Raw genomic sequence first — 26,505 nt, 5'->3', positions numbered from 1 at the left:
GAATATAATACATATTCTCTCACGCTGTGTTCAGGTTGTAACACGTCACCTCTCATCCTCTGGCTTGGTAAAGGCTTCGTTAGCTGTTATTCTGGAACCGTCACATGCTTGTTGCATTTCTAATATTTCTGACACACAAAAATATATTGCAGCGTCAAACGTCTGAATCTACCTGCTCTCTGAGGATTCTTTATTTATATTTTTTATACTTTATAATAAAGTACTTTATTACTTTATTTTACTTTATAATAACTTTATTCTCCTAAATTTACACATTTGTTTCTCCTAAACTTATGATTTTCTCTTGTACTATTAAGACTTTATTCTCGATGTTTGTTTCCCCTTTAAATGGCCCTTATACTCATATACCGCTCAACACAACTTACATAGCAGAAGAACTTGCATAGGGTGACAACTGAAGTTTCCTCCTTTTTTTGAATCCACATTGAACATTAAAAATTCATGACATCTTCCAGGATGTGGATCTCTGACTTTTACAGACTGCTGCCACAGACTCACAGACCCTGTCATTGTGTCCATTCCTCTAAAAATGGAGTTTCAGGTCTTTCATGTCTACAGCACGGCAGAGAGAGAGAGAGAGAGAGAGAGCAACATTTCTTTTTTCTGTGCAAACACCAGTAATGACCTGAGGGGAATATTTACCAGGGATTTTTTTTTTTTTTTAAATCTTGTGGAATCTCAGTTTATTCTTTTCTGCAGTCTGGGCAGGTACACAGCATTTCACAGTTTATAAATATAACAGCAGTAAAATAATAAGATAATGTCCTTCCTCTGCAGTTCGGGAAGTCCAGCACTAATCCACATGCGGAAGTGTGTGTGTGTGTGTGTGTGTGTGTGTGTGTGTGTGTGTGTGTGTGTGTGTGTGTGTGTGTGTGTGTGTGTGTGTGTGTGTGTGTGTGTGTGTGTGTGTGTGTGTGTGTGTGTGTGTGTGTGTGTGTGTGTGTGTGTGTGGCTTATATAACAGTGACACTAAAGCACAAAAGCCTCTTACTCATTTTATTTATTGCAGGAAACTCTGCTCTGCGTTCTCATACCCGACTTTCTCATCACATTTGTTGTGATTTGACTCTTTTGTACACACGGTGTCTATAATTTGGAAAGTATGAATGTTTTTAGACAATGGCTCGTCTTTTTTTATGGTTTTAATTTTAGGATTAAGCAAATCCAGAAAAAATACCCAAAATATATGCTGCTCAATGTGCGTGTTCATGTCAAAACAGGATACTAAATAGTGTTTATTTATATGGTGTTATTCACAGGAATTCCCCTTTATCAAACCATGAAGACAAATAATGTGTGACTATGACCCCTCCAACCGTCTCCTAATGTTAACCTGTAATGACATCAAGGAAAGGATCCTACAATAAACCTTGTGAAGGGATGGGTCCACACATGCTCATATATACTTTGACCACATTGTTTCTACGCTGGCTACAAACACTTATGAAACCATTTTAAGGGGAAGTGATGTGGTAAAAACCCATAGTCTTTTTTTCTCGTACTTAAAGCCTCATGTTAAGTTTTTGCACTGAAATGAAAATGAGGATTTACACTTTCACTTACATTGGAATCACAAGAGGACCTATAACAGTGACGAGGAACGCTTTAAATGTAGATGGAGGCATGTAATGTAGGACTTAACACATTTAATGCTGAGATACTGAGGTCTTTAGCTTTCTTTCAGTTTTGTCTTAATAAATATGTAATACTAACACCATGTTAAAGCTAATGCCAAAAATCATCACTGAAGCAATGATGAATGTTTCAGTCTGTTCACAGTACATTAGTACAGTGAATGATGCAGTGTCTCAGCAGTAGCTGTACAGAATCTGTATGTGTTATTTAAATGTTTTACTGATGCAAAGAAATTAGAAAATGGTCACAAATGTGTATCACATGAACTACAAATTGAAAATAATATTTATAAATGGTTTACAATTATTTGTAAGTTTGGACAGCAAGAGAAAATGTTCAAATCCAAAAATAAACACAAGGCATTTTAATTTTAACATTTAACAAATGCTAACATGATGGCCTGAATACATATTTTACATTCTGATGTTTAACTTCAGCCTCATGGCTTTTGTGTAAATGTGTGTTTTTAAGTGGGGAAGATGTTTTTCTAAGCAGATAGCAGAGCTCATCACCTCTCAGAACAAATCAATATAAGAAATACAGACTCGTTCTGAACTATAATTTTAGTAATTTATATAATGTAGGAAGGGCTGGGCTATAAAACAATATTAATAACGATCACAATATAATTTTCAATATCAATATCAGTAGCAATATAACAAAAGTTGAATATATAAGGATATATTGCTTAAGCATTGTGCAAAGACAGTGAACTTGAAACATTTATTATTATAATTATTGATTTTGACTGAAAATATTGATCTTTATCATTTGTGGTTATACCCAGCCTGATATATGGTTTAATACACTTATGACAGGGAACGGAATTTCAAACTGTTTTCTAATTTCTCTCCAAACAGTTCTTTGCTGTTTTAGTTGATGCCACAAGTCAGCTCTGCACTTCTGCTATTTGCACCTGAACACACATTATAACACAACACATACTGAATCCTGTGTGGAGCTATCATTGTTCCACAAGTATTACACCATTGTGACAGGAGGGGGAAATTATTTCAAATATTCAAAAACAATCTTACAAAATTTCCCTTTTTTATTACAGACTTCCTGAGGCACAAATGCACATTATTCATCAAGTGACTGAAATTAATGGTCATTGGTTTCAAATTGCACAATGGCAGTGATCCATTCGTTAGGCACTGATATTGATCAGTAGTTGAGTAATGGATGGGGAAATGTGGAGAGATGGGTGTGTTGCATACAGAGGGAAGATGCGTGGGGCTGCACGGTTTATGTAAAGCAACAGTCTGAAATGACAGTGACAGAGGAAAATGAAGTTTATTGGGGGGTCCAGTGGAGCATTCGACTGGAATTCATTCGTGTGTGCATGTGGCAGATGAATTTAAGGCTTTCTGCACGGCCCTCTTTATCCCTCAGCGCAGACAGGGTATTAACTGCACTGCAGTGCACAGGAGCCTAGGAGCATGTGCTGACAAACTCGGAACCCAAGGGAATTCCTCTCAGACAATCCCTCCGATTGCTCTTCTCTCTGGATTCTCCTCATTTGCCTTCCCCTTTATCCTCCTCCGCCCTATTTTCTATTCTCCTCTTCATCTCTAACAAAATCAAAGCAGCCCTTTCCCCCAGTTTCACTGCTTGCTTCACCTCACACAGCCCCGTCCGAGACTCAATCCCCTCAACGCTTTTCTCATAGCCCCTATGCACACTATACTTTACACCATCGTACCCCACAGTGCATAACCCCATCCTAACATCTCCTGCAGCACCAACAGTAAAACTCAGTGCAAGCTTCATAACCAGCTTGTTATGTAACCCACTCTGTAATGTCATATTTTCCAGAATACCTTGCCTGGTGCATGTCCCACAACACGAGTTGGTGCTGTGCTTTCAGTCCTGTCGCCATAATCTTTTTTTGTTACATCTCTGATCTCCTGTCGCCTTTCATCCTTTAAACATGTTCCAGTATCGAGCCTCAGGCACTGGTCTGGCTCACAATAAAGCCATCACCCCCCGTCAACTGTAATGAGAGATCCACTTTAAATCCGTTTTCTCCTCCGCTCCATCCCTGTCTCTGCTCATGGACTTTACGGTCTGTGGACCTCCTCCTCAGCCTACCTCCTGTAAAATCCCCCCACCACCACCACCAAACTCCTCTCACCCCCCTCCTTGTCGTCTGTGTCCTGCTGTGGTCTCCTCTCCTGTGCTGTGCCCCTGGCTTTAGAGGTGGTTGCTATGGAACTGCGTATCAGCCATTTAAGTGCCAGCACCTTAATGGATTTGCAGACAGTAAACAGAAACCACAGAATGCATCGTTACTCAGAAATAAATGGCTTTCAGCACAATCTCACACACACACACACAGACACACATACACATACATACACATACATACACAGAGGGAACATTTTGTTCTGGTACCAGAGGCAGTCCTGTTTCTCTTGGCCTTCGATGATGCAAAACATTCACTCTCGTGCTGATCATGTTTGTGTTGATGACTCATTGCCTTCTTTTTCTCTCCCCCTTCAGGACTGCATCCAGTTGAACCAGTATAAGCTGAAGAGTGAGATTGGAAAGGTGAGTTTGGCCTGTTTTTGCCATGTTCCTCTTCATGTGCTTTGGGAAAATGGCTGTAGATAGGGGAAGATCGTCCTTTTAGTCAGTTGACAGGGAAATAAAGTAATTCCAAAAAAATCATCCACAGTGCAGGGAGTCATGTCATGTGCGGTTTGGCTCGTCTGTTTACCACTTCTTTACCAAGTCAAAATTATCTTTAATTCAGCACATCTGTATTTCTGAAGAGGTTAAGAAGAGCAGGACTGGAAACTATTTTTTATGCAAACACTATCCATGAAAACAACATTCTCTTCTAAAGTCATTGTTTTAACTTCCTGGTTGTAATGAAAAACTTGGCATTGACCTCTAGATAATGCTGTTTCATATTTTGTTTTACAAAACTTTTGAAATCCTTGGCTACAACTGTATGTACCTTTTTATAGTCCTGTTTTTCTGAACACAAAATGTAATAAAATCTTATAACCTCCACCAAGAAGGTTATGTTTTAATTGGTGTTCATCTCATTTTGCAATAACTACAGGATGGATTACCATGAAACTCTGTTAAGGGATGTAGTATGGGTGAGGGAAGAACCCATTAACTTTTTGAGGGGATCTGAATAAATGGGCTGATCCAGGAATCATTTTCTCTGCAGCTTTTCCCACAGCACAAGAACAGCGCTTTTATGTGTAGGATTCCTTGTGACTTAGGTTATTGACACTTGTGGGTACACGCACATCTGAAACTGGAGCTGCCTTTAGAAATGCACTGAAGTCTGAAGATCCTCCGTATTTTCCCCAGAGGAGGTGCATGTCATCAAGTGGGGGGGTTCATGATGCTTCTAATGCACAACAGGCACAAAACTACAAAACACACAAAAACAAAACAAATATCTGTGAAAAAATTTCACGTAGAAGACACAGACGAAAGTCGAACCACAAGTTTGCGGTGATGAGTGCTGACGCTGATGTCTGTTGCAAATAAAATCATGTGATCTCCCAAGCAGAGTTAATATGTCACTTCCTGCCTCTGCCAGCTGCTGCACCTGTTGTGTGGATAATGCAGTGGATTTGTGGCTGTTGTGAAAACCTCCCGCTGCGTTGTGTATGGGTGAAAGACAAACTCTGGGTAAACTCCGGACCCAATTCATCAGGTCATGTCCCTGATGTCCCTGCCTGTGACCTTGACACATTTTGCACAATCTCCACTGTTTTTTATTTGCCTATAGTATTTTCTATTCAATTTTTGTTTCATATTTTTTTAATGTTTTCTATATTTATAATAGCACAAACACACCACAGCGAAATTCCATGTATGTGTTAACCTACTTAGCAAGAAACCCGAATCTGTAGTGCAACCAGCTTCACAATACAGCAATACACTCAAGTGTTTGGAAGGGGAGGGTGAGAGCCTGGACTAATGTAAAAAAAAAACATGGCAGCCTCCGTAGAGAGGGTCCCCTCGATGAAAATATAAAGTATTTAAATATAAAGGTCCTTTTCCGGGGTAAAGAAAACTACAATTCATACAATTTAGATTAAACGAACTAGTGAAAACATCATGAGGATTATTCTACATTAAATTTCTGCCAATAGTTCCCTTTGACCTAAATCTTACACACTGGACCTTTAAATAAGTGACTTCAAAAACAAAGTCATGAAGAGCCAGTGTTCATATGGCACAATACAAATATTTACAACATTATAAATAACATAATGACTTAAATTCAAGTGTCTCTCCCATTAGTCAATGCTAATGACAGCATTCAGTTATACTGTTATTTGCTTGACCTACTACTGTCCTGCTTTCCTTTTTCCTAGTTTCCAATACAAACTTTGAGAATGGCCCTGTACACACCTGAGTGTGTGAATTCACACTGGGTATTAACATGCGTCTCATGATCGGATCTCAATTACCCGCCCTATATGCAAATAAACACCTACATCATTTCTGTTCTAGTCCCTGGCCACTTTATGAGACACTGCTAAAGTTTTTCAGCCCTCAGGGGCCCCCTCAAGTAGTTGCCAGCCTTGCCTGTTCACACACCACTGCTGTGTAGCAAACACAAGAAGCAAGTACACTTTAAAGGTTGTGTGTAAGATTTATGTGAGCTTTTGGCAGAAATTGAATTATAAAATAATCTTAGTGATGTTTTCACTGGTGTGTTTCATCTAAATTGTATGAATTCTTTTTCTTTCTCTTTCTCAAATTTCTCCAGTGTGGGATTGGGAAAGTCCATCTATCCATCTATCTATCTAATTTGCTACCACAGGTTCTCTTTCATGTTTGGAAGGGGAGGGTGAGGTGAGGGGTGTTCAGCTGAAACATACAACATCACCACTAGATGTCACTAAATTCAACACACTGCACCTTTAACACCCCTGCCTCCCAGAGCCCGGCCATTAAAAGCTATCAAAATGATCGCATGTAACACAATTTTCATCAGCGAGAAGGTAAGACAAATATTTTCTCATTCTCTTGTTCAATGAGAAACGTTTAAAACCACAACCTGCACTCGTGAGCTAAAAAAAAAAAAATTATCATGATAATTATCCTGATTATTGACTGATATGAACATTTTTATCGATGCCAGCCATATATACACCAACAGACTAACTGGGGGCGCCACAGATATTGAGTAAAATCATAATATACATTATCTCAATACCAGTAAGCAGTGTGTGTCATCCAAGTGTCTGTAAGCCCCAACATTCAAATTTGACTTAAAGCAGCGTCACTTACAAACGAGCGCACACACCACGCCAAAGGAGCATGTGATGACATCAGCGACACTCCCGCTGCGTTGTGCATATGTGAAAGGCAGACTACGGGTAAACTCTGCCAATTCACCAGGTTTTACCTTAAGGTCATGTCTGAAAACTGCTAACGAGAACTACTGCCAATGCCTTGCCCTCCAAAACATTGAGCTCAGTTCCAAGGACACTTTTTGTCAGCGAAGGGGACCAGAGACAGAGAGGGGCTCCTCTCATTAACATTGCACTATTTTTAAAAATTGTGCAGCCCTACAGTCAAACCAATAAAGAAACCGCCAAATATTAAGTGAGATCTCCAGCCATTGGTGGAGCAACGCTTGCGTTCATCAGAATCAGAATCAGAAAAATTCATGCAGCCAACTCAAGCTGCGTTGCTTCAATCATGTGACGAATGTGGCAGACTGGGTTGTGGTTGGTTGCAACAGCGCCACCTGGGGGAGTTTCACCCCCAGGAAATTAGAGAGGGAAAAGTTTAAGGATCACACATGTTCAATTATCCACAGGGGCAGTGAGCATTCCATATAAAAAATACATTTTATTAAACACAAATGAAATTAACACTTAACAATAGAAAAACAAACAATACGCTGGCTTTCAGGATACCAGGCAGGACAGGATAAAATGGCACTCAGGCATAGGGATTAAAAGGGAGGAAGGACAGGGCTGGGGCTTACCACAGCAGCAGGGAAGCAAAATGGGGAGGGGACCACAGCCGTGACACTGTACACCAACTCAAAAAGGGAATCGTGAAGACCACCACCAGGGAGTTAGGCTGCTGCCTGGGGCCTACAGCACCTGTCCAACACAAAAAGAAAAGTTAAAATCATGCCATGAGTGCATAAAATGTAAAGTGATAGCCAAAAGGAACCAACAATGGTCACTTTAAAACACATTCATCCACACACATGCACACACTCAGGACCAATAATGGAAAATAAAGTAACCACACTCAAAGAAAGAAAAACAAGTAATCCACAAATTAACTATAAAATAGCAGAAATACAAACCAGAATAAACCCTTCAAATTATAGAAATGGAACAAAACCAAATCAACCAAATTAATATATCAATGGTTAGTGGCATCAGACATTGCCTGCCCAAGGTTACACCACCAGACGATCAACACGGGTGGAGATGCCGTGAATGAAGTGGCCAGCCAGCACCAGAACCAGCGTAGGACAGAGCAACCAGATCCAAACAGAACCCACAGAGCCAAAACAGCAGAACTACTCCAGGGAGTGTTGGCGAGAGACAAGCCACACACTTGACTGCAGCCTTTTCCTATGCACAGAAGGGCGAGAGTGTTGCGCCAAATGGCACAAATACGCTGCGGACACAAACCCAACCCCAGCAGAGCTCCCAGCAGGACGACCCATCCTTCAGTATAGCCGTCCACCTGCCGTGCTGTATGTATGGGAATGCGCCCAGAGGTATAACACGCCACGCCAGCCACCACCCGAGGGAGCAGAGAGTGGAAGGAAGGGGTGTGGTGTGGCCGCTCACCCGGTTATAAGCAGCAGACCAGCGCCGCCCAGCAATCAGGGTGCCATAACCCTAGCATAGTGCCACACACTCTTTATATACAGTCTATGGGCTACACATACATCATGTGACATACCTCAGTCTCCACAATCACCTATAATACACACCCAGCTGTCTATTTAAGCAGAGAAAATTTCCCATTACTCCCATTGCTTGCCCCGTTGCTACATCGGCATTGCTGTGGTACAGGTGGATACTGGGGTGGTGGAGGGGCTGAAGCAACTGGTAGTGATACTGCAGCCACATTGAGAGCAAAGGGGTTGATGGGAAATTTCTCTCTGCTTAAATAGGCCACCTAATAAGGTGGGTGTGTATAATAGATGATTGTGGAGAATGAGGTATGTCACATGATGTGAGCAGCACAGCTCGAGTTGGCTGCCTGAACTAGCTCGCAGGGTTTGCTCCATTTCTTTCACTGTTTAAAAATAAGTGATATTTTATATCACATATAATTCCTGTAATATGATAGTAATTATGTGTTTGTATCAAGCAAAACCTTTAGGAATGGATATAGTTCTTCTTTGTTTGGTTTATTAGCAAGTGGCAACCAACATCAAGGTGCATTACCACCATCTACTGAGTTGTTGCACAGTTCCTGGAGGTAATGCAATACCAGGTTGATCCGAGTGGATGGAGCAAGCACAGATATTGTCTGTGAAACCAAAGTCTTATACCAGGCTAATGAATATAGTTCATTACCTTTTTGTCTGCCTATGTTACAGTCACAGTTGAGGGGTGGGGCTGCTTCTCACTTGCAGTTTCCTTTGATCATTCAATTCTTTCAATCTCCTTTCTTTTGATTTCTTTGCCTTAATTACCTATCATGCTTAAATTATTTTAAATCATCCTTTAGTCAAAAACAAAAAGGAAGTGAAGAATCAGTCTTTAGCAACCAGCCAAAAACAGATTCTTCACAAGACACTTTGGAAAACGCAGTGTGAGCAGCTCAAAGAAAACATTTTTTTGTACACGCATATTGATACAACAGTTGCAATGGATACAACTCAGACACAGACTCTCCAATCTGGTAACCAATCAGACTTAAATGCTGAGATTGTCCGCCCATACTTCAATTCCTTTTTTATGAAGATCACTGCGGAGCAGTGGGGGCTGTTGAAGTCAAGCAAACCAGATGAAACCACAACAATACTGTTGGCAGATCTTCTGCTGAACTTAATGATGACCGTTTCCAACGCCATTTCGAAGCAAAGTACCCACGTACCTGTGTCTCTGGAAAGGGTTCAGTCCATTCTGGGCAACACTGTCAATAATGTTTTTTCACCAGGCAACACAAAACGTTCTAAGAGTTTGGATCAACTCACAGACCTGGTTGCAGAGGAGGTGACGAAGACTGTCAATTCCATCTTGTCTGCAAGCTCAACCTGTGTGAGCTCTGGGATACCATCCCGCACCATTAACCCCAGTAAACTCCAGAAGATGATCTGTTATGCCTGCAAGACGTTAAAGGCAGACAAAGTGATCAAACGCTTGTTCAAGAGTCAATCTCACAGGCAAAGTCATTCCATTTCCTCAGAAGAGCAGAACACTACAGACCATTCTGTTCAGATGGCTAGGGCCTCTTCAAGCTCCCAATCGTCACAAATCAGTTCCAACTTGGGAATTTGCTCAGAGGGTTCATCAACCAGTAGTGTAGAAAGTGTAAAGAGGATTATCCAGGAAACAATCAGCAATAGTTTGACTGACATCACAACATTCTTTAATGAGTTCAATGACAGTCTTAAGCTCAATGCTTTGATTTCTCGAGAGATTCATGAGGCTTTAGATGAAACTATTGAGTCAATCCTTAAGGAAAGCAAAAAGGGGAGGGAATCTCAAGAGCCAAGCTCCTCAATCCGTAAAGGAATGCGGACAATCAATAGGCTTTTCATAAAGACTTTTGCATCAGCAGGGATGCTCCAAATACTGACACAGGTCTCAAAGAAATTCAAGAAGGAGACTGAATTCAAAAGCAGGCTGGCAATAACCTCACTGATAGCTAGTATTGATACTGTGCTTCTGAAGCAGGGAGGTGGAAATGAAAGTTGTGCTTCCCAAACACTGAAAAAGCCTACATCTGAAAAGGTTCTTGCATTCACAAAACAGCTTTCTGATCTCATTTATGTGCACATCATACCTGGAAAGATTACAGAACTCAGTTCAAGTCCAGTGGCTGTTCCTAAGGCACATAAGGGCATGTATGCAGACATACAGACCAGAGTGTTCTGTTTCCTGTCCTTGATAAGCTGGTGGCTGAATAACCAGGTTAACAGCCACACAGACAGGGTGACGGAGGCTTTAAATGCCATTGACTCAATGGAAACATCATCAGAGATCAGCAGCATTGAGGAGGACACACCAAGGAAGTCAATATCATCAGAGATCAACAGCAAAGGGAAGAAAAGATCGAAGCAGTCAACATCATCAGTGATCAGCAGCACTGGGGAGGACACACCGAGGCAGTCAATATCATCAGAGATGAACAGCAAAGGGAAGAAAAGATCAAAGCAGTCAACATCATCAGAGATCAGCAGCATTGGGGAGGACACACCGAGGAAGTCAATATCATCAGAGATCAACAGCAAAGGGAAGAAAAGATCGAAGCAGTCAACATCATCAGTGATCAGCAGCACTGGGGAGGACACACCGAGGCAGTCAATATCATCAGAGATGAACAGCAAAGGGAAGAAAAGATCGAAGCAGTCAACATCATCAGTGATCAGCAGCAATGAGGAGAAAGCAAAGAATCAGTCAACATTATCAGAGATCAGCAGCATTGGAGAGGACACACCGAGGCAGTCAATATCATCAGTGATCAACAGCAAAGGGAAGAAAAGATCGAAGCAGTCAACATCATCAGAGATCAGCAGCATTGGGGAGGACACACCGAGGCAGTCAATATCATCAGTGATCAACAGCAAAGGGAAGAAAAGATCGAAGCAGTCAACATCATCAGAGATCAGCAGCAATGAGGAGAAAACAAAGAATCAGTCAACATTATCAGGGGTCAGCAGCAAGACGAAGAACACATCGAATCAGTCAAAACCATCAGTGGCCAGCAGCGGGGGGAGGAACTCAACAAATCAGTCAAAACCATCAGTAGTCAGCAGCAGGGGGAAGAACATATCGAATCAGTCAATATCATCAGTGGTCAGCCGCAAGGGGAAGAACTCATCGAATCAGTCAAGACCATCATTGGTCAGCAGCAGGGGGAAGAACTCATCAAATCAGTTAACGCCATCATTGTTCAGCATCAGGGAGAAGAACTCATCGAATCAGTCAATATCATCATTGGTCAGCAGCAGGGGGAAGAACTCATCAAATCAGTCAACGCCATCATTGTTCAGCATCAGGGAGAAGAACTCATCGAATCAGTCAATATCATCAGAGAATGTAAAGATGTTTGCAGCAGAAAGATATAAAATGTATGTCAGTGTTCTTGTGGACCAGCTCATCACAAAAATCTATGATAATGCCAGGGTGACTAGGATCGGTGCCGACATAATGAACATAAGTCATCAACTGCTGGAAGGAATATGGGCGGAGGTCAAAGACATTAACTTAACTGTTAACCCAGAGATAATCAAAGACCTTGACAAAGCCATTTTCAAGGAGTTGCGTAAGAAGTGGAAACCTCATAACCTGCTGTTTGCCTTTCATTTAAGTGAGCCAGAACTTGAGGAATCAATTGTCTCCTCTTTGAAAAGACGCCTTTGCAAAAAGCGTGGCTTCCTCTCCTTTCTTTCAAACATCTTTTCCATGTTCAAGAGAAAAAAATAAAAGGTGGAAAAGTGCACCAAGTCAGTGGATGCACTATGATGTCCGTTGCCACCTGCCAAAAGACTGAACAAGGAAAAAGTAGAAGAAGAGCTCCCGAAAACGTATCATATTGCTATGTTACTGTACTAGACTAAAGACTGTAGACTGTACCAGACTTAAAGGTACAGTGTGTAGAATTTTGTGATATCTAGTGTTGAAGTTGCATGTTGCAGCTGAACACCCCTCGCCTCACCCTCGCCTTCCAAACATGAAAAACAAACTCTGGTAGCCTTTAGTTGTCATTAAAACTCAAAAGGTGTTTAGTTTGTCCAGTCTGGACTAGTGTTGTCACGGTACCAACATTTTGGTATCGGTACCGGTACCAACATGTATTTCGATACTTTTCTGTACTTTCGAAATAAAAAGAGAACACAAAAAATTTCATTATTGACTTTATTTTAATTGAAAATCTTAGAACTATAACATTATGCATCAGTAAATAAAATAAAATACCACAAAGACAGGCTTAAATTCTCTCCAGAGCTACTTTTGTGGAGAGTGAAGGGGGCTGGCGTTGCTTGCTTTTAGCACTGAATGTGGCTTTTTTTCATGGGTATATAATGGTTGCAGCAGCTGCCATTCTCTCTCTGCTCCTGTCGCTCTCTCTCTTTCTCTCATTTATCTCTCTCTATCGCCAGACTCCTGCTCCGCGCTGCTCGCTCACTCGCTCGCCTGCTTCCCCCGGCTTGCTCGCTTCGGCTCAAATTGGTACGCGGTGACGTCACGCGGCGATGTAAAAAAATTTTTTAAAGTACCGGTCTTATCCATTTTAAATGCATCAGAACCCCGGTACCAATTTAGTTATAGCAAATAACCCTAGTGAGAGGTATTCAGCTGCAACATGAAACTTCACCACTAGATGTCACTAAATTCTACACTCTGAACCTTTAAGGGTAAGAAATGGATTAAACATGGATCGTGTATGGTAATGTCTGGATGAATTCAATTTTTACAATTCTTGGCGAAAAACTGATTTTTGTTCATAACATAATTTGAAGGACATTTAAATGCTGAGTCATTTGTTCTGAGGCAGCTGGCACTTTTAGCTGTCAGAGTCTTCAGAGATGATGTAACTTGGTTTGTTTCATTTATGTGATCGACTTTAAAAGCAGTTAGTGGTTCTTGTGTGCACTTATCAAGAAGAAACATTTGTGTGTGTGCGTGTCTCATTAATCCCTCAAGTTTTTTTCAGAATTTTTTTTATTTTAAAATACTATTTTCAGATGTTTGCTTATATTTTCCGGATAACACGATGAAATAAAATAAAATCCTTTAAAAAAAGATCATGAAACTATTTTCATTCATTATAAGTTGAGATTTAATAGTTATTAATTAATTCCACTCTCACTACTTATTTACACCGTTTGTTAATATGATGTCTTACTGTCACTTCTGTCTATCTCATATTAAATATGTGGGGTTCCATAAATGTGGATCTAACCTTAAAAGTAGCACTGAATGATAATTAATGATGTGTTGTATGTTGTATCCATCCACATGAATATGAATGTCTGTGTTGTTGTGTTGCAGGGCTCCTACGGTGTGGTCAAACTCGCCTACAACGAGGACGATGACAAACATTATGTAAGTCAAAGCAGTTGCTTTACATTTCAGCTGTTGTCAGAGGAACGTCTGAAAGGCTGTCGCCGTACCACGCAGCCACCGCTCTCCTTTGTGTTTTTCATCCATTCCCTCTGCAGCTACTGTCTAGACAGAGCAGCTTTGCAGGATCCCACCGAGCCTATTGATTTTGCTCTTTCCCCTTCAACCTCGCTGCTCAGCTCTGCATCCCGTCCACTCAAATTGCATCAGTCACAGAAATGTGCCACTGAAGGAGCATCTAAGAGTCAACTCTCATGAAATCAGTTTTTCTCTTGCTTTGGGAGAATCTGGGTTTGAAGTTTTGACACGCTGACATGAGGTCGTGTCAGGCGCTTCTATTAAGGTGATTTGTTTCCCATTAAAGCTCTGCGACCTCAGCCCCTCTGCACAAAAGCTGATTTATGTTTTAACATAACTGAACTGCCCTGCGCAGTTACAATGAAAGTGTTTTGGTGAGTCATGTAGACTTAACATGTACTTTTGAACTGGAGCCAGTGGGGAGCTCAGAGCTAAACACAACCTGATAGTTATTTGTGATCTCACTGTGCTCTGTTAACATCAGTGAATTCCTCTTCACTCAGTCTGAACTTGAATATTATCAAAAATCTAAAAGTTAGATTGAAAACTACACAATGCAGCTCTCTTTTTATTACCCATTGCCTTTCCCATCCATCCCACATAAAGTATTGCAAGCTTTCAGGTTTGCTGTGCATGTATCTACCATTTCTACTTTCCATCTGTACTCCTGGCTTTATATTTGATGTTTATTGCTGATAGAAACCTCTGGGGGCAGAATATATTGCACTCCTTCTCAATAACAGACTCATCTGCAGTAACACTGACAGGAATCAGGAGAGGACCAGCTGAGTAATGGTGGTGTGAAAGGTTGGTCCTATTTCCTGACAGTCTGAATTGGTTTCACGTAGAGCTGATTGGATTTTTCCACACGGAGCAGCACAATGTCAACACGCACACACACACAGATAACATGCACTGGAACGATTACAACTAAACAGGCTCCTGCAGGCTCAAGTACTTCCCCTGTATTCACCATCTTCCTATGAGCTGGAAATTGTGTGTATATATATAAAATACAGAGATGACTGTTCTGAAATAGTTTTACATTCTATATCAAGATGTATCGCATATTGATTTCTCCTCATTTTCCTCACAAAGTGAGGGAAACGCAGCTGAAGTATTATGTGGATAAAGCCGCAGTGGTCATCTTTAAACTGAATGGAAATGTTTTTGCCAGGATGAAAATAAAACGATGACTAATTTGTCCCAGTGCTATGTATTAACACAATCATCCTCTTGCTGTGGGTGTTGGGGACCAGGCTTCATTGTTCAACAATTCCACAGATTAGTAGAGGTCTCTGAATCACGCGTGTGTTTGTGGTGTCTTTATTATTACCACGCTCACAACTTGACTGGCAGGCATCCATTGGTGATGATGGTATTTATCAGCCTCAGGGGGCTGACGTAAACTTAATTCAATAACTCTTCTCAAATAAAAGAGAGATGAATGTACAGAGCTTACTTATTAGCAGATATGTTTAGCAGTCTACTTTTGCAGAGTCTTTCCATTTCAAGAATAACTTCACCTTATGCTGAGGTGCGTCTCCCTGGAAATTCATTAAATGCTTCAGGGGCCGTGCTATGAGGCAAGACTGAGACACGCCTACCGTCGACACAGGCGACAGACAGGTTTAACCGGGTCTGAGCGTAGTGGTCCCATGTTGTTCGGAACGCTCGCACAGCCGATTGTCTCAGCCAGTGGTTCAAATTATGTGTATTTGTGAAAGAGAGACAGCTGAGGTGCAGCAGAGGATGTTAGATGTCACTGAATGGTATATCATGTGATGGTGTATTGTTTTAGTTTCAGCATAAATCGCAACAGTCATAAATATAGTTCATAGCTCAGAAAAACACATTTGAGTCTGCAGTATCACTTAAATGAACGCTAAGTCTGGAGACACCCACATGCTCACACACACACACACACACACACACACACACACACAGTGATGGTCAGAGAATATATCTGATATAGTTTTATGGAGATGAACACTGTAAAGATGAATGTAATGTTGTCTGACATTCATTCTGAGGGAGTATTGTGAGTAACATGCTCTTCTACAGAGAGAGGAGTTATGGGTTGTTTAGCCTTTAGTCAGTCTGTTTATAGAGGATCTATACAGTCAGCCTGAAGTGGTTCATTAGCCCAGGAGCTCCTGGAGGCTGCTTCATGCACTTTGCCCACGAAGGAGATAAATTGTTGAAACATGTGCGTCTTCACTGCCAATGACTTTTCCTAATTTAATGTGGACAACTGTTTAAACATAAAATGAACATGATTTTTTTATGTATGCATCTGTGTTCTTTGGGGTGGATTTGAACCCAGGCTGTTTGAGCTGTATTAAACATGTTTGAAGTATCAATATTTTACACAAATTAGTTTTTGTTGTGTGGTGGAAATCACAATGATCGCACAACAGACCCGTCCTTGTATATTTTATTATAAGAAGCTTCAAACCTTTGCAAAGGGACCAACACAGAGCCAGAGTCACAAAGAGACTGCCTGAGATTGACAAAGTCTCTCTCTCTCTCTCTCTCTCTCTGTGAGCAGCTTTTATGCTCTTGATATTATCTGGTCGGAAGGAGATCAGAAACAGATGTCCTAAGCGTTGATAAGGTCTGCCACTAAATTAATGCTTTAATGATTGTTTTGTACTTTGGATGAGTTCATCAACTTTATGTCAGCACCCTGCAGTTCCCCACTCTTAAGTTAGCAGGAAGAGAACAAGACACCATCAATTCCATTATAGTTGTTTAGTATGATATTGAGGTCAATATAACATGTAATGTTAACTTTCTTGACATGTCCAGCTTCAGCTCTGTTGCTAGGCAACAGCAATAAAGGCGGGACGAACTGGTGACGTTGATAGTGGAAATCCTTTGTAGACCAGATCATTTTTTTTACACAGCTGATGGCTGTCTGACACTGGAGGGGTTCTAGAATTTTTAGAGGAAGGTCCATCAGGTTTGTGTTTTCACCCCTGTCCACTTGATTGTTGGTTGGTTGATTGGTTTGTTTGGTTGTAATTAAGATTACAAAACTAATATCCAGGAGTTGTTTATCTCTTTCTTTAACATTGTGAGATAGAGCACATGTTTAGGAGTGTGTGAAATTTGGTGCAGCTTGATTTTATTTGAAAGGCACTTTGTTGGGCCTTGGTGGAGTTGTGTGCTCTACTGAGTGACACACTGATTTACTTTGTCTCCTCTTCCTTTGGATAACCAGTGCCTCGCCTCGGGACTTTTCACACATTGACTCTCTCAAACAAACACACATGCAGACTCACACACACATGCCTGAACACACAAATAAACATGCAAGCACACAAATACACACACACACAGAGTTCCTTGAAAAAAATCAATCAGAAGGTTCCATTGCCTCAGGCTGTACAGATACTCCCTGACCTCCTGCAAGGAAATTAAATAGATGACAGATCTAACTGCTGAAGTGCTGAAGGTTGTGTCAGTGCAAAAAAAAAAATCTTCAGAATGCTCTGTTGATTATTCACAGCCCTCAAGGACCCAATTATATAACATTGGATCTAAACATTTATTTAATGTTGGTTCATGGGTAAATGTGCTTACAGGTCTAGTTTATATAAATTCTTGATTTGTGATTAATGACTTAAGCTTCTCTCACTCTTGATACTGATCACACTGTTTTCCCCCCAGGCCATGAAGGTGGTGTCCAAGAAGAAGTTAATGAAGCAGTGTGGTTTTCCACGTAAGTGCCATTCCCGTTAACATATGTACCGTGACCTGACACATCATCCGGGACTAATCACACATGCCACATACAGTCACTCACATTAAGGCCTGCTCGTCCTCCTGCTTTGGTGGTTGAGTTGTAAAAGTATCTGTCGATTGTCGCAGCACCTCTGCCCCTGCAGCTGTCAGTGTTTTTCTTAGCAATGCGCCTGTTGTATTAGCGCTTTCTACAACCTGAGAACTTGTTCACTGCCAGCTTATTGTTTTCTTTACGTGATCTATTTAGTTGTTCTAGTTCGCTGTCTGTGTTGACACTTATGTAAACACAAAGATGGTGTCATAGGCTTTCACAAGAAAACAAATCCTTGTCACAGACTAGGTTTCATCTTGAAGCTGGTTTAGATGTTAAAATCATCAGAATCATTTTAATTTCTACAGTAAAAAAAGCATACTTAGATTCTCACCCTTTGTTGCCCACGTTTAGTTATTTTGTACCCCACCCGTGAGTTTACATGGATGTGTTTTCTACCTGTTATTTTACACAACTTGAAATCACTGCAGGACTCTGCTTTGACACTAAGGACTTGACCACAGACATAAGACACCTCCAATGCCCCTGTTTGTTCCAGATACTGAAAATTGTGACCCAAACTCTATACGTGTGCTCATCAATTATAATTATAATAATACATCGAGCTATGAAGACGTGTCACATTAGGTGGAATGCCAAAAAATAATTTGTCAGTTCCATACGAGGTCTGACAATCAGTTCACTGATATGTGATTTCTCAAATCTCCAGAGGAGTAAAATCATGTTCAGCAGATTACAGGTGCATTGCAAAATTATGTTGGAAGTGGACCAGGGGCCTGTACTACAAAGCGAGCTCAACATACCCTGGATATCTTTCATTAATTTTTTTATCCAGCTGAACTTAACTTAACAAATGCAGTCAGGCTAAGCAGTCACACGAGGCTGGTTATCAACTTGTTAAGTCAATCGACGGTTTCCTCTTTATTCTTTTGGGTTCGAGCCTGGTGGGTTCAAGCTCAACAAAATAAACAGCAGCATCACTCACAGTTTGCAAGTAACTCCCACAATCAAAGAAAGGCAGGACAATGCAGACAGTCTGTTACTGTGAGCGTATTGCTTCTACATATGTTCGGCTCCAGCAGCTGACGAAGGTTTATCATTCCCTCCGATGAGAATCTATATTTTTCATAAAAATACTCATCAAACCCTTGTCCTCCTTAGAGACTCTAACAACCTGCACCAATCTCTATAGGATTGTTTTGTTTTTTTGCTCCATGGGATCCTCTAAGAACAGTGCTGCTTTTATACGGTTGGTCTCTCAATCTTCTTCTATCTTCTATCTCAATCTTAACTTCTATGGAGCAGGTTGTCTATTCAGCATAACTTACCGTGGTGATTTAACTTGAAAAAAAATTGAACGAGCTTTGTAGGACTGAAAACAGGCCTCTGGTTTCAAAAAACTGACGACATACAGCTGGCACATTTCATAGAGCGAGAGGAAGAGCAGCTCTAGCATCCTCCTACAGGATGGACATCAGGGCCCTGGCGCTTTTCGGGATCTTGGAATGATATAAGATATGGAGTTTGACAAACCAAAATCTAAATGATCTATAAACTAAACTAAATGGTGGTAAATGGGTGCAATCTTTATTTTCAGCTCTTTTATTCCCAGTTACTCATTAAAATTGTTTTTTAAATGATTCTCAATGTCTGAGACTATGAAAAAAGTATTTTTTTATTAGTATGTCAGACACACGCTTGTCAGATCTCTTTCCAGCTACTATATATATATATATATATATTATTAAGGAGATCCACCACAGTTTCCCCACTGCATATTTATATTTCTTCTTAACACATTAGAGAAACTCCTGTCTCTGTTTTTGTCAAGTGTATTTATGATCAAATACATCATTGAGAGAAGTTGTGTTTGTGCTTTATGTGGTTGTCTGCAGGTCGCCCACCCCCAAGAGGACCCAAGGCAGCCCAAGGGGAGCAGCCCAAAATCTTAGGACCCCTGGAGAGGGTCTACCAAGAGATCGCCATCCTTAAAAAACTGGACCACATCAACATTGTCAAGCTGGTGGAGGTGAGAGTTTCTCTGTCAGCAAATAGTCTTAGTGTTTGTATTTACATTGATGCAGCAGATTAGTCAAATGAGGTTTGAAAGTATTTTCCTGTTTTTTTATTATCAACCTATTTAAAATGAAGGATCAGTTACAGCACAGGTTGAAGGATACTTTGATGAGAATGATTAGCAGTTGTTAGCCACGTTAGTGGCTAAGTAGTATGATGGCATGTTCACTTTGAACATAAGCATTTTCAACCCATGACATGCTTAATTTTTTTAATGAATTTGTTAAGAAATGTGATATTAAAACCAAGTTTCTTACACATGAATAACCGTGAAAGTTCGTTTCTACCAAACTCAGTGGGTAAGAGGTGGCTGGTTTGTTAGTATCATGGGTGTCAACATTTGTTGTTGGAAAGTCAACACAGAACAACCACAAAAACATGAGTAACGACAACAAACTGATTAAAATCGGCCTCAGAGAGATGCAATCTGATACAAAGAGACACAAAACAATATGCAAAACAAAACAAACTGACACACAGCTATAACAAAGAAATGCAGCATGACTACAAAGAGATGCACAACATCAACAAACTGACACACAACAAAGACGAGGGGATGCAGAGCGCCTGCAAAGTGATGCAAAGCAACCTGTAAGAGTGGCAAAAACACACAAAGCGATGCAAACAAGAGACATTAAACGACCAAAGTATGATACAAAAATTCCCAAATGACAAAACAATGAGTCGCAAAACAACAACCAGATGCAACATGCAGCTCTGTTGTTTTGTGTCTGGATATGTTTTGTTCGAGGTTTTGTGACTGAGATTATCTTCTTCCTCTCCATCTATCCTTACTTGCTGTGCACCCTGACTCATGCTTTGTATTATATCAGACCAAAGAGAAGGATAAACACTGTTCTGCCAGGAAATACAAGATGAGTTTTACCCTCCAGCATATCGATCACACTTCCTCCCCTTGGACCTTCATGATATGCAGGTGACACATTCTGGAAATCCACAGTTTCCAGCCTGTAAATTGATTCTCATATTTACAACGACCAACACTCCCTCAAACTTAAGAGACATTTCCAAGTTGGATTGCTGGCGTTTTTTTGCGGAGGCGGCTGTTTATGAAATACGATAGCTGTTTTTTAGAGATGTGATTCAAGATGACTGCCGCTCCTCTGCGATATTATCAGAGCAATTTCAATCTTGGCCAGATGGCGGAGGGGAGGGGGGCGGCGATGGCAGCCAATGTTGCTTGGAGTTAAGCTCAGGGAGTCAGTCGGTAGGAAAGCTGCCTGGCTTGTTCTGGTGGAGAGAGTGCCAGCAGTGTGCCAGAGTTTTAAATAAAATTTGAGCACTTCTACTCCTCTGTGCTCGCTCCAGCAGAGAAAACACACACACACACACACACACATGCATTAATCTCTTCCCTCTTTTGTCCACCCTCACTCTCACTCACATAATGGGCGTGCGTAGGCACAGGGAAGGCACGCTCTCTCCATCTCTCTCTGTTCATCCGTTTAAATGGGCTGTGCCTGGGTCAGGATCACATTCATTACAGGCATCCAACTGATTCCTGTGAGGATGGAGTCCAGTCCATCTAATTATGAATAGATATTTTCGCTCATTTTGAAACATAAGAGCCGGCGCCAAGTGGAACATATTAAAACTGATGAAAGTGATATGGTCATTAGTTGCAGATGGTGGGAAAGAGACGTTGACAACTGGCCCCATACTCGCATGCACACATGCTTTAAGAGTGGACATTTAAAATCCAGAGCTCAATTTATATCCTTTCCCCGGAAGTTAAAGATCCCTTTAATGGGTCTTACATCATGCATTAGTCAAAATCTACAAATTAAAAAGACTTTTAATGGTTTCTACTTTGCACACAACAGCTTATTTACTGTTAATAGCTTTTATTTGTCCTTTCACTTTCAACAAAGAGAGAATATGGACAGTATTTATTTAAGCATACAAGCTGTTGAGCAAACATTCACTTATTGATTGTTTAATGGCTTGAAACTGGCATTAGTCGTGTTCCTGTTTCCTCAGAACTGATGTCCTGCCCTTGTTTTTCCATTACTGTGTCCTTGGCAAACGTTTTTTCGTTTTTTCCACTGTGATCATTGAAATTCTCCAGGATCTTGCATCGAGACAGATGGACAGTGTGTCCTGTGGTTTGAGTTGGGAACTGTTGCCTTGTACACAGTGGGAACACCTAGTTTATTAACCTGGCTGTGGATGAATTATCCAAACAGGCAACTGCCCAGGGCCTTTAAACTCCATGTTTGCTCTGTGTCCCAGTTCAGGGACTATATAGACCACGAAGGCTTAACCAAAATGAGAGGTCTACAGAGGATTTCCGTGTTTGGTGACACCAGCTTGTACCACCATAACTGCTGTCCCCTAGCAACAGAGGTGATGTTGGACACAAGAAAGTTTTAATGCCCCTTTGTGTTTTAGCATGTGTCCAGTTAGCAGTTGAGTTGAAGCCTGATACTTAAGCTTTGGGTTTGCTGGCGACTTCGCCTCTTGGAAAAATAGTTTGTGGGCCCCGAGAAGGATCCACCTTTTGGAGCCGTCGTTTCTCTGGGATGAAAGGACACATCTGAAGGAGCCTTCGTAATAGGACAATCTAGTTGCGCTGCTGTGATGTAATCGATTTAGCTTGTGTCAACTGGTTTGTTCATCTAGTTTCACATGTATGAAATATCACTACCAAGGCATAACATTCATTGGGTATCGGCCGATACAGAGAACTGATTCAATACAGGTGCACAGGGGTTAGGGTTAGCAACTTCTTTAATGTTATTTAATAACTGTTTGTTGCTAACCCTGTACCGACGTGATCATTGTTGTATGGCCTGGCTCAGGCAAAACCTTTTGAAAAACAGATTCAGAGAATGAATAAAATAGAACTACTTTTAGTTTTACAGTCATAACTGAAAAAGAACACAAATAGATAAATCTAGGATTACACAGCTACTTCCTTTAGAGTGGCGACATAGAAGTGATTTCCAGACAAGAACGTTTTATCTGGGTGAACAAATTTACTCTAATCAAATGTAGATGTGCTTACTTGTCTGTCGATGTCTGCTGGTATTGTAACAGCTCTATTTTAAATGATCATCCCATTTATTAAAGGTTAAGAGTTTTTCAAAACCTAAACCACCCAGGAGCAAAATGATTGGTTCCAAAACCTAATAAGCTGGTCACCTCGTGATGGACACCTGTAACCATTGTAACTTTACACAAAACCTGGCAAATCTCTCAAACAGTTCTCTATTCTCATAAACTGTACATAACATCAACTGTAGAGGTCCTGCTGATACATGAGCCAGTATCAGCTATTACGTAAATCACCACTTGAATAACAGAAACCCACATTTGAGAAAGCTTTATTTAACTTGTACTTTGACTTCTTTATTTGCTCTCTGTTCCTTCCACTAAAATTGACTTATGACCGATACTGCAGCCTGCCACCATCGAGACACTTTGGCTTCCTATGTGGGGAGCTGTTACATCGTCCATCTTTATTTACAGTATATGTTTCACACTGGCAATAAAAGGGGGCCCAGCAACTTCCCTTTGCCCAGGGGCCCTGCAGCAGGTTAATCCGGCCATGCACCAAGTGTCAATTGCGGTAATGTGAACTTGAACAAAAAAAGAAAAGAAAATACCTTTAATCTCTGCAATGTTTTGGTCCGGAATGAATTCATTTAATTTTTTTACTACAGGGCCTTGATAGTTTCTCCATTAATGATGATTATGTTAATGTTGCAGGTGCTGGATGATCCTGCAGAAGACAACCTTCACATGGGTATGCAGATATTTTCTTTGCTTTCTATATTCTCCCTCTCAGTCCTTGGTCCTTGACACACACGCCACCAACAAATGTTCACATAACTTATTTATAATTCAGATCATCTCTTGCTCACCACCTCAGGGCTCGCACATTATGCAGAAATCCTCCATCAGCAGTGCCAGGTCACAGCTAAGATGACCGTCAGTGTTATACCTTATTATGGCACATTTAGCCAATTCAGTGCTTCTGATAATGAGTAACACTGATGCTGGGATGTTGCCTCTGTGGCAGCAATGGTCAAAGCCCACTGGATGAATGAATGAATAAAATGTTTAATCTGACATGTTCCTATTTCCTCCTCTCTCCCTTTTTCCTGACAGTGTTTGAGCTGATGCGTAAGGGGTGAGTAGAGAACATGTCCTCTCTTTCTTTAATAATTTAAAGCTCATCCCGCAGTTCCGCTACCTTCCACTCTTCATTTCTTCACCTCTCCATCCCCGCCTGGATTTTCAGGGTTCACCTTCATTACTCCACACTGACACGGTGCGGCTGTTTGTTCCGTTTCCAGGCTTCAAATGGATTGTTAATGTTATAAGGTTGTCACAGTACTACCTGTGGCTGTCTGCCCTGTCGATGTTTCAGGTCCTCATGCATGAGCTGCTCCTTCCTGCACCACTAAAAATCTGTGACGATCTAATGATCTGAGACCTTCTCTTGTTCTAAACGAATGGAGTGTGTTCATAAATATGTCAATCTGCCCTTTTAATACAGAACATGTGCTCTGTTTGAATGTTTGCTTTCTCATAATGAGCCTGATCTGTTGTTTCCTATTGGAGGGAGATGATAGACAGACTGAGCTGATTAATGCAGCTACTGTTAATCTGTCGTCTTGTGCTCATAAAATAATTTACTCTTCTAATTATTTTACTCCTGCTTTGATACCAGATGGTGCCACTAGTTGCTGATTCTGTTCAACAACTTCTAACCCACAGGACTATTATTTGTACCCTTGGTCATTATTAGTTCTATGATCTATTTCTATTGACAATGCATTGAACAGGGGTGGGGCCAGGAGGGTACTGGCCCCGGCTGAAATGGCCTAGGAAGTGTCCCTGTCTTGTCAGTAGTTTTTTTTTTTTAATCGTCATCTAAAAGCAATATTAACTATAATTGACAATTTGTTAAGAATGAATGTTTATTTTCCTTTTTTGAAGAATGCAATGTGCTCAAACAAGGAACAATTTTCAAAATACATTCAATGATGTTTGGCTTTGCTCAACAGTAAACGAGAATGACTTAAATGTGCACATTACTGAATCAGGAATTCTACATGAACGTTGAACATATAATTGGCCCCTCTGTGTAAATTGTGGCTCCTTTATGGCCCTTGATTTAGACAATTCTAAATTCACCACTGGTGCTGCGTGGCTGAAATTAGATTGTAAATCTATCACCTCCCATTCACAGAAGATATTAATTGTTTGATGAACAGAGGGCCCTTTTGCTGTGGAAAAATTAAAAAGCCTTTATTAGTTTGCCACAACATATTTTTAGCATCAAAATGTGTCGGCCCTGCACCAGAGAGCACCTTGTGGAATTGTTTACTCATATATTTCCAAACAGACTGCTTCATTTTTTATGCAAACCCTTCAAACATTAGATGATTCCAGTTTTGCATCGGTTTGTATTTTACCACAGGCTTTGGCAAATTGTAAAGGGCATTTTTCATTTCTCAAGAGCTTTTATCAAGACTGACTGAGAAAGGTCAGAGCCTGGAAAGCTCCAGGTTTAGTCTATATCAGTTAGTTTTACATGAGCTGATTAATCATGACATTTTTTAGAAACTTTCACCACAACAATAAATGGACAAACAGATACTTCATTCACTTTGCTCCTGTACAGTGACCCTGTGTTAAAATCTAGTAACTACTTTCAGTTCAACATGAAAATTATTTTTCGTTAACCAGCAGTTGACTGGTTAATGTTTGAAATGTCAGAAAAAACAATTTTCCCTGAAGCCCTAGTGAACATTTTCAAATGTCGTATTTTATCCAACCAAAAAAAATCTTAAGTTTACCAAACAAGCCAACTTTAAAAGCTGACACAAGTTGATTTTAAACTAATAGTATATTGTCGTTAATTCAGTATGTGTCAATGGACTTGTAATTTCATCTGAAGTAAACTAGTTGAAACTGAGTGTTGACTACTTGGTATTAAAAAATGATATATTCTGAAGGTCAACATGACCCTGGTTGGAGCAGACACTGTTTCTTCAGCACATGTCTACATTCTTAGATTTGTTGATATTTGCTTCAAATTTTATGATTCCTTTGGTTTCATATAAATGGGTTCAGGGAGGGTTACTATAAATAAACGATTTCTATATTTTTAATATTGATATTGGTGCATGGTGAAAGAGAGTCATGCAATAATTAAACAACAAAATCTTACAAAAAGATACTGAACTGTTGTGTTTCAGATTCCCACAAACACACAAACTTTCTTTCACTGTGGTCGGTCTGTGAATATCAATCAAATATTAGTTTAATTAAATAATTGATGAAATAACTATTGCACAAATGTCTGTGGACTTGACTGCTTCACTGTGTGTGTGTCTTCTATACTGCCTGTCTGCCTGCATGGATTTCAAGTCCAGTGATGGAAGTGCCCACAGACGATGCTTTTTCAGAGGAGCAGGCGAGGTTATACTTCAGAGACATCATCCTGGGTATAGAGTACTGTGAGTATCTTCTGCATGACGGGTTTGTTTGAGTTCGTCTAGTGGTCACGAAAGCATTAAATTAGCCTCTTTATGATTCCCATTATGATGCTCAAAGTCTAAAGCAGAATTATTGGACTAACATCTTTCCTTT

The 26,505-nt window shown here is 40.5% G+C and overlaps 1 protein-coding gene and 1 long non-coding RNA gene across 8 annotated transcripts in view; one reads left to right on the top strand and one right to left on the bottom strand.

Moving 5' to 3' along the window:
• Positions 1-26,505, top strand: part of camkk1a (calcium/calmodulin-dependent protein kinase kinase 1, alpha a) — a 66,077-nt gene that overhangs the window by 23,307 nt on the left and 16,265 nt on the right. For all 5 annotated transcript variants that reach the window (XM_020085931.2, XM_020085929.2, XM_069539353.1 and 2 more), the window contains 7 exons: positions 4,162-4,209; positions 13,851-13,904; positions 17,676-17,727; positions 19,698-19,831; positions 23,611-23,647; positions 24,013-24,034; positions 26,284-26,372. In XM_020085931.2, the coding sequence (XP_019941490.1) occupies positions 4,162-4,209; positions 13,851-13,904; positions 17,676-17,727; positions 19,698-19,831; positions 23,611-23,647; positions 24,013-24,034; positions 26,284-26,372 (436 nt within the window). The remainder of the gene's footprint in view (positions 1-4,161; positions 4,210-13,850; positions 13,905-17,675; positions 17,728-19,697; positions 19,832-23,610; positions 23,648-24,012; positions 24,035-26,283; positions 26,373-26,505) is intronic.
• On the bottom strand, positions 2,928-9,196 carry LOC138413765 (uncharacterized). Of its 3 annotated transcripts, none has more exons than XR_011246152.1 (5): positions 9,001-9,196; positions 7,637-7,757; positions 4,926-5,051; positions 4,024-4,262; positions 2,928-3,902 (listed from the first exon to the last, which is right to left on the bottom strand). It is a non-coding gene; the product is annotated as an uncharacterized lncRNA (long non-coding RNA). The 3 variants fall into 3 exon arrangements; XR_011246150.1 differs by having other exon boundaries at positions 4,028-4,262; XR_011246151.1 differs by having other exon boundaries at positions 4,054-4,262.

Source organism: Paralichthys olivaceus, chromosome 15, assembly GCF_024713975.1.
Source record: "Paralichthys olivaceus isolate ysfri-2021 chromosome 15, ASM2471397v2, whole genome shotgun sequence".
In the NCBI taxonomy this organism is placed as follows: domain Eukaryota; kingdom Metazoa; phylum Chordata; class Actinopteri; order Pleuronectiformes; family Paralichthyidae; genus Paralichthys; species Paralichthys olivaceus.
Note: the sequence above shows the minus strand (reverse complement) of the source record. Positions and strands in the feature narration are given on the sequence as shown.